At 44.0% G+C, this 11,865-nt stretch overlaps 1 protein-coding gene across 1 annotated transcript; it reads right to left on the bottom strand.

Annotated features, from left to right (window-relative positions):
- Positions 1-4,758: 4,758 nt before the first annotated feature.
- LOC111960115 (ras-related protein Rab-1B) lies at positions 4,759-11,635 on the bottom strand. The gene is made up of 6 exons (XM_023982021.2): positions 11,343-11,635; positions 9,954-10,026; positions 9,710-9,805; positions 8,944-9,039; positions 7,962-8,093; positions 4,759-5,052 (listed from the first exon to the last, which is right to left on the bottom strand). The coding sequence occupies exons 1-6, from the start codon at positions 11,354-11,356 to the stop codon at positions 4,858-4,860; spliced, it is 606 nt and encodes a 201-aa protein (XP_023837789.1). The 5' UTR covers positions 11,357-11,635; the 3' UTR covers positions 4,759-4,857.
- Between the last annotated feature and the right edge of the window lie 230 nt (positions 11,636-11,865).

The following is an 11,865-nucleotide window of genomic DNA, read 5'->3' as shown; positions in this document are numbered from 1 at the left end:
AGATGAGAAGCTGCCTGGGTCTTCTTCAGTCTGACTGTTTATTTATTTTTGTGTGTGTGTGTGTGTGTGTGTGTGTGTGTGTGTGTGTGGATGATACAAGTCAAGGACAAAGTAGAGATGACAGACAGGCTGCGAGGCAGATACTGGATGTGTTCAGGGTACTGAGCGACCACATGCAGAGGAGACGCACTAGCTGACATGGACTTGTACGTATAAACACGCACACATTCACACACCTAACAACGCCGGCGCACTGATAATACACAGTACATGGGGGAAATAAAGGGACAGTTCACCCATGTTGACATTGATCTTTTTTTATTTTATTATATATATATATTTATAATATGTACAGAAAAAAAAACATGATGAAAATCAGCAGTGAGACAGAGCACCAAAGTGGACAAGCGAAAAACAGAAAAGAAAAAAGTACCGACGACCAGGAGGACCTGCATGATGCTCGGTATTAAAGAACAGCCGCGTGCTTCTTTATTAAGCAAACGGAAGAGCAACAAAGTAGTGTGAAAATGACATGGGAAAAAACATTCTAGCAAGATTCTAGTTCCGTCATAATCACATTCATGAGCAAGCTCCCAACCAGAGCCCGCCCCTAACTCCACACCCCATGTGTTGTACCACCCACATTTCCTAAACCCCTCCCTCTCATCCTTCGACGTACCAGACGACACAATATTACCACAGTATATTTTCAATTCATATATTAAAAGCAGTGGAATATGAAGACGTCTTGGAAGGAAAAAGCACATTCAGAACAAATCAAAAGGAGACTCACGCTGTTAATGGCGTGAAATGTCCATTTTACGTCSATTTTAGCATGTCCGTGTGACCAAGTGTGCGCGTGTCGGTTTGTGGAGTTTCAAACAATCGTTTCATTCGCAGAAGGGCTCATGTAAGATTTTGAGGGAAAAGCCAGTGTTCAGAGAGCAGGAATGTTACACACACAAACCCCAACTCCACCCCCCCTCACCTCCATACTACTGTTCCCTCCCTTCCTACCAGTGACAGTCAGCTGATTACTACCAGATTCTCAAATTCATCACACCAAACTGCCTAAGCATTAAAATGAGCCAGCACAATCCAGTTCGGTTGAGTCTTGCATTGTGTCACGGGGTTTAGCCTAGTTTTCCCACCCTATCTGTAAGGGCTATACTACAAATACAAGTGCTAAGACGGCTACTGTATCTACTACCCTACATATAAAAAGAGTCACACCTTCTCTAAACCTGCTGTTCACACTTAATGAGATACTGCATTCTGCCCTAATATCACTCTTCTAGACATGAATGCCATAGGCTGGTTGGTAGCCATATGCTGCGGACAGCAAGAGCTCACTAACTCATCGGTATTAATTGGACATCACAGTTTGTAGAGGCTGAAATTGCACTTTGCAATTGCATGGGGAATGCATAGCATACCTCTCTACCTGGAGCTCTGAGCCCGGAGGACAAGGCCGTGCCACCTTAAGTGCTGAGGAATTACAAGTCTCTCTCGAAGACCAACCCGGGAACACCAGGAATGCTCCCAAAGTCCAAGCGAGATTCCGTTATCAATGATAAGTAGTTGGAACCGGTCACAGAGAACATTGTTGGATTGGTTGAGTTTGAATAAATGGATTGGCTTTTACGAGGAGGTTGATGGGAGTTCATACCCGGTCTGCATGGCAAGACCAGTCAGTCCCTCTTAACCCCTCAAACACAGTCGAACACTTCAACCCAATGAACCAGAACCTAGGACCGCGACCATGCTCTATGACCGTAACRTGACCATGATGACGTAACATGATCAAACCCAATGAAGCCAAACTGAACCAGGCTTAATGACCAAATAGCATGACCATAAATTGCTTATATAGTTGTCGTAAAAGTAAGAACCTCCCCGTCTGCACTTTACATAGCTATACAGGCACAAGATTAGAACTGTTACACACACACACACACAACTGGATGATTTCAGACTGTCAAGACCAAGACAAGGGAAAACCGTAAAGACAAAAGGAATATCACTTTCTGCGTATCAATTCCACACACATACAGGCCCACTATAGTGCTGTCACGTCTTTAGGTCTAGTCCTGGTTCTCAGCATGTCACCCTAATTCCCACCAAAGCCAGAGAACAGATCTTCCCAAAGTCCGATTGTAACCGTGCCTACTTCTACAGTCGTAAAACGGTCTTGGGGGAAAAAAGGGTTGAAAACTGAGGTTGTAATAATCAACGAAAGCCAATAGTCTTTGTTGTCTAGAACACAAAAGCTTAGAGGCCTTGTTCACTGTACTGCAGCGCATTCAATTAAAAACCACCAGTGTTGGTTAAGGTCAGGGGTTGAAGGGTTCTCTCCACATCCCTGCGAGGCTCCATAGTTCCATAGGAATGCCGCTGAAAAATCAGGACAGCCGGAACCATTAACACACATTCTGACTTGCCGAACACTTAATGTCTTAGGCTATAGAGGCTACAGGAACCAGCAGTTGACAATGATGAACATTGAAGAACACTATTCACGCACTGATCTAAAGAGAGCTTCTGAGGTAATGAGTTGACATGTGGTCATAGTACAGTATGGAGACTTCGGTCTGAGTAGGGACTCCGCTTGAACATAATTAGGTCATCTTGGGCCATTTAAACCGTGACGCACTAGCTACGCTTCTTAGCAACCACACTAACTGACATGAAACCGTGACAACCATAAAGGAAATGCATTGTTGGACACGTGACGACAAAGGGGGGGGAATGGAAACACGGTCTGAGAAGTCGGTCATGGCCAAGGCATAAAGAACCTGTGGTGTGACTGTGACATGCTACATAAGTAACGCATGCGGTCAGTATCTTTAAGAGACCAGTAAGGCACAGGAGGGAACAGTAGCTTTCATAGACAAACTCCCCCGACCCGGTCAAACCTAGCAACAACAAAAAAACAACATCCCAACCGACCCACCCACCCAATAACGTAAGTTTGACAGCATTTCAAGCAATTTGATTAGAAAATAATAATAATTCTACAAAAAAAATAACAATATCAAATAAAATCATTGTAATAATACCTATGAAACAATATGAATAATAATCTATTAAGATGAAAACAGAATGTAGGATATTGCCAATTTGTGGTGTCAGAGCAATGTCCTATTAATTCGTTGTTGAATATCAGTTGCATTGCCCAAGCCCCTATCTACGCCCGCCCCTAACTTAGTACTACAGTATGTCTGTGTGTGTTATCTGTGTGTGTGTGTGTACTGTCTGTATGTTGAAGAACCACCTTGGGTATATTTAAGCAATAAGACCCGAGGGGTTGTGGTATATGGCCAATATACCACGGCGAGGGCTGTTCTTATGCAAGATGCAACGCGGAGTGCCTGGACACAGCCCTTAGCCGTGGTATATTGCCATGTCACAAACCCCAAAGGTGCCTCATTGCTATTATAAAACTGGATACCAACGTAATTAGAGCAGTAAAAAGAAATGTTTTGTCATACCCATGGCAGACGGTCTGATATTCCACAGCTGTCAGCAAATCAGCATTCAGGGCAGATTTATAATGTTATAGTGTCATGACAACTTAAAGACATACAAACATGACCTAAGCGTATCTCACATATTTATGTGTTATTTTCTTTATTCTTGTTCTTTAATATGTGAAATCCTAACAGGAGGAGTGATGTGGGCTAACACCATATACTACAGAACCAAAAAGAAATGTCTTGCTCTCTCCTTTTCTCTCACTACATCCTCCATGTAGAAGGATGGAGGGAGAGGGATTGGAGTGATTCCAAGTTTGACCAAAAGCTCTCATGTTCTGCATGGAGTGTCGAATCAACCTAAAGCACGCAGTCTACGAGAAGTCCCACCACCCCCCAGAATACCCTCTTCACACAGACTGCAGTGTATGAGTCTCTCCTCTGTCCCCCGTCTGTTGATGAGAGGCAGAAAAAGCGAGCGATTGGAGGAAAGCACAACAAATGGGCATCCCCATCAATTAATAACCTCGATGACTCACCACCGCCTCACTAGAATGTTAGTACGCTGGTAGTGGCACAACTGTCTGCTTTCTGCTCCAATGCCAATTCAGTTTGTTTAACGGACGGATAGTCATGAATACATGAGTGTTACTTTTGCATTTGAGCCATAAAACGTGGACCAGACGGTACACGTGACTCAATCTATGCTGTAGACAGACTTTAACATGACTACAAGGCACCCCAACATATAAAATAGACCCAATAGACAGATGACTATTGTAGCACACTAAACTTAATTTTGCTATATGACTTTCACTGGGTTGCAATGAACGACATAGCCTGAAGGAAAGAGAGACCCATACCTGTGACTATCTCGAATGGCAGAATCACTCCGACCCACTTTCAATGTGTGTGTGTGTGTGTGTGTGTGGGGGAGAGAGAGAGATAAGCGCTCGCCAGAATCTAAAACCTAATCTTCTATCACCCAGTTCTCCTCTAAGTCAATACCAATCTTTTCTCATATCTGTTTACCTTCCTGCCTCATCGCTCAGCAAAAATGAAAAAGAAAAAAAAAGGTCCTCAAACCCCCCCTCACCCCTACCTACCTAACTATTATTCCCCATACACTTTTTTAGGTCAGATAGTCTTCAAGTCAGCCCCCAGTTCTAGCCCTTCAACTCCACCCCTTTCTCTCAACCTCTCCCTGACCACCCATCCCTCGCTTAACCCTGTTCCCATTGGTTCACTGTAGGGTAAGAGAAAGGGAGATGGAGATGGAAGGGAGGCTGAGGGGTGAAAAGTGGAGGAGGGAGAGGTGGAGGAGGTGAAGCCCCGGGCAGAGAGGGACGGGAGGAGGTGGTGAGCATCCAGAACAKGGCCCGGTTTAACAGCATCCCCCGCCAGACTGCCTGACCGGGGTGCTGTCTATCTTCAGGTTGGGCTTGTCCCCACCGGCCGTGGCCCCGGGTCCCATCCTCTTCTTAATCTCAGCAGCCATGGTCATGAAGGCCTGCTCCACGTTGGTGGCGTTCTTGGCACTGGTCTCCAGGAACGGGATGGCCAGGGAGTCGGCAAACTCCTGCAGGCGGCAGACAGGGACAGAATAGATAGGGGTTAAACATAGATATAAAAACATACAAGGTAATACCCAGCTGTTGTAGTATTGACCATGGGGAAAATAATAATACTAAAAAACAGTATTATGTTCATTAAATATAAAGCAATAGGACGCTGCAGGGAGGGACAGAAAGGATTTTAAAAATATTGGTATTGTGTGAAGTGTCTCAATGTGAAAAGTACGGTCTGTATTTTGTCTGCGTTGAAAATGCATTAAAGAAAATTGTAAATAAGTTAAAGATCCAATATTACGCTATTGATCACCTCAGGAGCCAACTCGATTTTGTATTCCCAATTGATGAGGAAATAGCTTTCTAGAGAAATCGACTGCTCAAAACAAAATTAGCAACTTAATTGTTTTGTGTAGTGCCTGAAATGTAGTGTGTTTTGTGAAGTGCCCAGAACCTTTTGATGGATGAATAATTTCAAAATTGCAGGCTGTACATCTGATATGAGTTTCCATAACTTACAAGCTAGGTAGTATGCCATAGGGATATGGTTTCGCTTTTACTTTACTGAAAACTGTGTGCGCCCGAACCATTCAAAAGATATGATAAATTTGACTGGAGATAATATCTTCTTTGCTTGAGGCGTCACCACAGACCCGGGTTCGATCCCAGCCTGTGTCACAACCGGCMTTGACTGGGAGTCCCAGAGGGCGGCGCACAATTGGCCCAGCGTCATCCGGTTAGGGGAGGGTTTGGCCGGGCTTTACTTGGCTCATCGCGCTCTAGCGATTCCTTGTGGCGGGCCGTGCGCCTGCAGGCTGACTTCGGTTGTCAGTTGAACGGTGTTTCCTCCGACACATTAGTGTGGCTGGCTTCCGGGTTAAGCGGGCGGGTGTTAAGAAGCGCGGTTTGGTGGGTCATGTTTCGGAGGACGCATGACACGGCCGAGCCCGTTGGAGAGTTTCAGCGATGAGACAAGATCGTAATTGGATATCACGAAATTGGGGAGAAAAACATTATATAATAAAATAGCGGACTGCGAGAAGCCCATTTGTTTGATACACCATATATACACAAAAGTATGTGGACACCTTCAAATTAGTGGATTAAGCTACTTCAGCCACATGTACAAAACAGAGTACACAGCCATGCAATCTCCATAGACAAACATTGACAGTAGAATGGCCTTACTGAAGAGCTCAGTGACTTTCACGTGGCACCCGTCATAGGATGCCACCTTTCCAACAAGTCAGTTCGTCACATTTCTGCCCTGCTAGAGCTGCCCCAGTCAACTGTAAGTGCTGTTATTGTGAAGTGGAAACGTCTAGGARCAACAACGGCTCAGCTGCGAAGTGGTAGGCCACACAAGCTCACAGAACGGGAACGCTGAAGCAACGTTAACACAAGAACCGGTCGTCGGGAGCTTCATGAAATGTGTTTCCATGGCCGAACAGCTCCACACAAGCCTAAGATCACTATGCGCAGTGCCAAGCGTCGGCTGGAGTAGTGTAAAGGTCGCCGCCATTGGACTCTGGAGCAGTGGAAACCGGTTCTCTGGAGTAATGAATCACACTTCACCATCTGGCAGTCCCACGGGCAAGTCTGGGTTTCGCGGATGCCAGGCGAACGCTACCTGCCCAAATGCATAGTACCAAATGTAAAGTTTGGTGGAGGAAGAATAATGGTCTGCGGCTGTTTTTCCATGGTTCGGGCTAGGCCCCTTAGTTCCAGTAAAAGGAAATCTTAACGCTACAGCATTCAATTGCATTCTAGACGATTCTGTGCTTCCAACTTAGTGGCAACAGTTTGGGGAAGGCCCTTTCCTGTTTCAGCAGGACAACGCCCCCATGCAGAAAGCGAGGTCCATACAGAAATGAGATCAGTGTCGAGATCAGTGCAGAATAAATTTACTGGCCTGAACAGAGCCCTGACCTTAACACCATCGAACACCTTTGGGATGAATTGGAAAGCCTACTGTGAGCCAAGCCTAATCACCCAAGTCCCCACAGCAATGTTCCAACATCTAGTGGAAAGCCTTCAGGTGTAGCCTCCAGGTGTAGCCCTGGAAAGACGTAGGCTATGCCATGATATCTTCAAGAGATTTTCTGTTGAATTGATTTCTTTCACATTAGCTGATGTAAGTCAATGGAACATCTATTCCTTATGATGGGATATCATATTATAGGATAATTAGTGTGCTTCTCAGCAAGAACAGTACTGTTATTCCTCATACTTTTTAGTATGTCACTTCCTCACAGTTTTGCTGGTGTAACTACTTCTTTGAAATCTATTATGCGCACTTGTGCCTTCGAAAATAAATATGACAAGAAGCTATGCATTTTTTTACCATTCATGTAGGTAAGTTGTGTCATGGACATGWTGATTGTAAGTCATAAAAAGGAGAATAGGCTATACTGAAATGTCTCTTCCCTCAATTATTCTGTCATTTTAGTCGTGTGCACAAGCTGCTATGCAGATATGGCAAGAGGACTCTCAAAAGCTCGTAAACGTAAAATATCTTGCCTATATACAGTAAGATGACACATTTTTGCAACATGTCAGCCTCAACCACCTTCAGATTGTTGTTGACGGTGAGGTGACATGGAGTAATTCATTGTTATAGCGTGAATATTTTAAAATCCCTTCCACTTGGGAAACACACCTCCCTGCAGGACTTTCTTCAAGCCCTATTTTAAAGGGATTGTTCACCCACATTATTATTTTAAAATTTGTATGTATTTTTTATTTACAAAAATTCTGAGTGGATCTAATCTCTTAATGTTCATCTCAAAGTGCACCTGATGGATGCATTCATGCAGCAGTTGAAATTCAATTTTTCTTCCGGGGGATGCCCCCGGAACCCTCTGGCTTTGGGGTAAGCCCCCAATGTCCTCAAATCATAGAAATGCCCCTGTAGCCATACCTTGGCTGTTGTGTAGTCCACTACTTTCTTGGTGGTGAGGTCACACTTGTTCCCCACCAACAGCTTGTTGACGTTCTCGCTGGCGTAGCGGTCGATCTCCTGCAGCCACTGCTTCACGTTGTTGTAGGACTCCTACAGCACACAGGACAGAATGAGATGAGTCACACAGTGCATGGCTTCCTATCCTACAGGCATGTGAGAAACAGTGGAGATTTTTAGAGATTTTTACCCATAAGAGTCTAAGCCCTGTCTAAGCCAGGGGAGGGAGGGGGTTCTACTAAGCTATATGGAATTGTTTTAAGAAGGTCATACCAATGATCATTTTGATATTGAAATGTAAGACCCCTTGAAGTGTCATTTTGAAAAAAAAATAAAAAATGTATTTGGCCTAACTGCTATTAGCCCATACAAAAGCATTGAATAACAGATTCAGTACATGGAACAACAGATAGTTCCCCCCCCCCCCAAAAAGGAACTTTGTTCTGAAGTGTCTGTTTCATATCTGAGAGATATAAGAAAGATCAGGAAACATTTTATATACAGATTTTTTTTAAACATTTATTTAACCCCTTGTTTTTGGCACGAAACAGTTTCCATTATTACTTCCATTCATTTTTCAACTGGTACAGGGAGACATTCAAAAGATTCTTGTAAGGCCTGTGGACGAAACCGTTCGGACGATAGTTGACTTTGTGAGAAGACTGATTTTCGGGATCTCTCATGGTCTGACAAACACCGCTCTAGCTCTGTGTCACCTGTCACCGCAGATGCAGAAGTGCGACATCGACGGATGCGGTGGATTGAGACACATCCAATGCTAGCTTTAACTGAAAGATTCTTATGGGGATTTTTTATTATTATGCCAATTAGACATTTTTGAAAGTCAAAAGAACTTGGGAAGTACAATATTTGACTTCAAAAATAAACAATAGAGTATTAAGCTTAGGTCTAAGCATAGATCTCCCTTGAACTAATAACCCACCTGATCTGTGACATCATAGACCACGATGATGCCGTGGGCGCCCCTGTAGTAACTGGAGGTGATGGTGCGGAACCTCTCCTGACCAGCAGTGTCCCACTGGAAGAGAGGGAGTGGAGAATTACAAAAGAGAGAGGGGGGGAGAGATAGTTGTTTAATGCAAACAAAAGAAAGAGGCTAATTTAAATAAATAAACACACACCTGTCTTCACCCAAGTTCCATTCATTCCTGTCTTGAAAACACTTGGAATAGCACTAGTTAGGCATCTATGGACATTAGAATACCACACTAACGTCTAAAGTTCCTCTCCTTGCATCTAAAGAGCCATGGTGGGAACAGAACTGGATCCCAGGCCTGTTGTTTAGCCTTAGGGCGAGGTGTTAAACTACAGAGCAAACACAGGACGTAAAACTAAGCAACATAACTAGGTTACTGAACCGTTTATCAAATCTAATCAAGCCTTTATAACATCAGGAGTTGGCGGGGGGAGCCGCTCCTCCTGTTTAACCAGATGTATCCGTCTGTAACGGTGCAGCCTTTTCTCCTACCAACACAGTATCCTATTACATCCTATTAGACTATAAGAGATCACACATGCACGCGAGCGACGCAAAATAGATCACACAGCTGTGAGCGGTGCAAAACCATCAAATGTTCATCATAACAGCAATAGCTGGGGCTAAGCTTTCTAATTAAAACAGCCACTTCTTATTTGTAGTTGGTGGTGTGGGTAGCGGCATGTTGCAGTGTTCACTGTGTCAGACTCACAATCTGCAGTTTGATGGTCTTGCCGTCCAGCTCGATGGTGCGGATCTTGAAGTCTACGCCGATGGTGCTGATGTAGCTCTCTGTGTAGGTGTCATCCTGGAGAAAAGGAAGGAGTTACAGAGGGCAGAAGAGAGAGAGAGAGAGAGAACAGTCAGATTCTGGAAGCTGCATTTTGACACAAGGCAGCTACACGACACTTACTAAATAACTGTATACAGTCATAGTATACGGTAACTATACTTACAGCAAAGCGGAGCAGAAGACAGGACTTTCCCACACCGGAGTCACCAATAAGGAGGAGCTTGAACAGGTAGTCACTGAAATTAAAGCATCCAGCATTAGACCAAAGACTAGACATACTAAACAGTGTTGCTACTTAACTCCAGTCATAAGCCCTACTGATGTTATGTTGGTCAGTTTATTCCACTTCGGACAGATGGCCTAGAATTCTAGGCTAAGGCCCAATAGAGAGAAAGTGTGGGGAAAGACACTCCTGAGAGACACTCCTGAGGCAACCAACCGATTGACCAATATCAAGTTGTGTTCAAGCAACTACTTCTAAATAGGACATGTAGCAGGGCCACAGCCAGTACACGGTGAACTCATTCACCGATATGGAACTCTCAGAAATGTTTGTACGTAAGTAAATATTATGGTGTAGTACTTTCACATCAACTCTCAGCAAAACAAGGTCACGTGCATTTGACACACTTCCACTGCACAGAAGTGGCGCAATGACAGAGCTATTCTTGTGTCTACTGAAATTGAGATGTGGCATGTTTTTCCTGCCAAAGAACTTCCATGCTATGGAAACTAACACAGGCTGCATGTATGTGGCAATCTCTTCCCCAAACGCAGACTTTGATGTGATGTGGCGATGTCTCCCACATTCACGAAGATAAGAGGCTTTTACAACAAATCACCTATGCGTTCTGAGTCGACGTCCATACGCTTGCTATGTACGGAAACGGCATGTGCTGGCTAAATTGCTATCACCCGGCACATAGCCAATCTATTCGTAAAGTTAGCAAGTAGCAACCTATGTTTTGGCCCTAACATAACGTTAGTTAGCTAGCTAGCGTTACACACTAACGTTAGAGAGCACCATCACAGAACGGAGGGTGTGTGTTTGTTAATGACAAAGCGATCTCAAAGCAAGCATTGGTGTTTGTTAGCTAACGTTAGATCTCCATAGGCAGCAAGATAGCTTTGCTACTGTAAGTTAGTGGGCCGGTACGACGTTTCAGCACCACGTCCTATTTCTCCGGTCGCTACCGCACAGAACAGGGTTTCTATGCGCGTGTTCTCTCATTTCAGGGCCACATACAAGTGACAGATGTTTGAGGGACTAACTAGCTATGTTCGTTGACAATACTGACAACAATTACATTATAGCTAGCTATTTTTATGTAAAACGTATGCTAGTTAGCCATCTATAGTTAGCTGACAATGTGGCACGAACAAGCGATCAGCTGACGTTGGCTGAATATTAGTTAAAAAACGCTCGAGACTCACATTTATGGAATTGCCCGCGCCCTACTACAATAAAACTACAATAACGTGTTCGATCTATGCATATAAGATTACAAAACGAAAGGGAGTGTAAAATATACGAGTGGTAGAGTCTACTCACTATTCTGGATTCATGATTTGACTGACGTTCGGGATATGTTTCTATCGGCGATTTCACTGTTCCTTCCTCCTCTCGCTCACTCCGCTTTCAAAGGCAAATATGGATTGTCGGTCTCAATATCCAAGGCACTTGGACGTCTTTCACCGTATTTTCTAACTCCCCTTGTCCTTCTTGGCTGTCTAATCGTTATGAGGCTATATAACGTTTACAGACATTCCTATTTTCGTCTGATTTGACAGGTTAATTTCCTTCTTTTTCTTTCTTTCTGTGTCCGCTCTTCGCTCAAAGTACAAGATGGCTGCGCAGGTGCGGCAGTGACATCAAATGACGTGGCACTACGGACAAATCTAGAATGACTCTGAATGCTGGGAGTTGTAGTTCAAAGTCTACCTAGACATGGGGGACTTTGTGTTTATTTAACCTTTATTTAACAAGGCAAGTCAGTTAAGAACAAATTATTATTTACAATGACTGCCTACCAAAAGGCAAAAGGCTGGGGGGCTGGGATTAAAAAATGTAAATA

This window comes from Salvelinus sp. IW2-2015, linkage group LG37 (assembly GCF_002910315.2).
Source record: "Salvelinus sp. IW2-2015 linkage group LG37, ASM291031v2, whole genome shotgun sequence".
Lineage (NCBI taxonomy): Eukaryota > Metazoa > Chordata > Actinopteri > Salmoniformes > Salmonidae > Salvelinus > Salvelinus sp. IW2-2015.
Note: the sequence above shows the minus strand (reverse complement) of the source record. Positions and strands in the feature narration are given on the sequence as shown.

Bases quoted from the DNA above. Each gene is read 5' to 3' on its own strand.
- LOC111960115 (XM_023982021.2), bottom strand. The intron at 9,040-9,709 runs GTGAGTCTGACA...CCTCTCTTCCAG, and splicing joins AGACCATCAAACTGCAGATT to TGGGACACTGCTGGTCAGGA. The intron at 5,053-7,961 runs GTATGGCTACAG...TGCCGCCTGCAG, and splicing joins TGGACTACACAACAGCCAAG to GAGTTTGCCGACTCCCTGGC.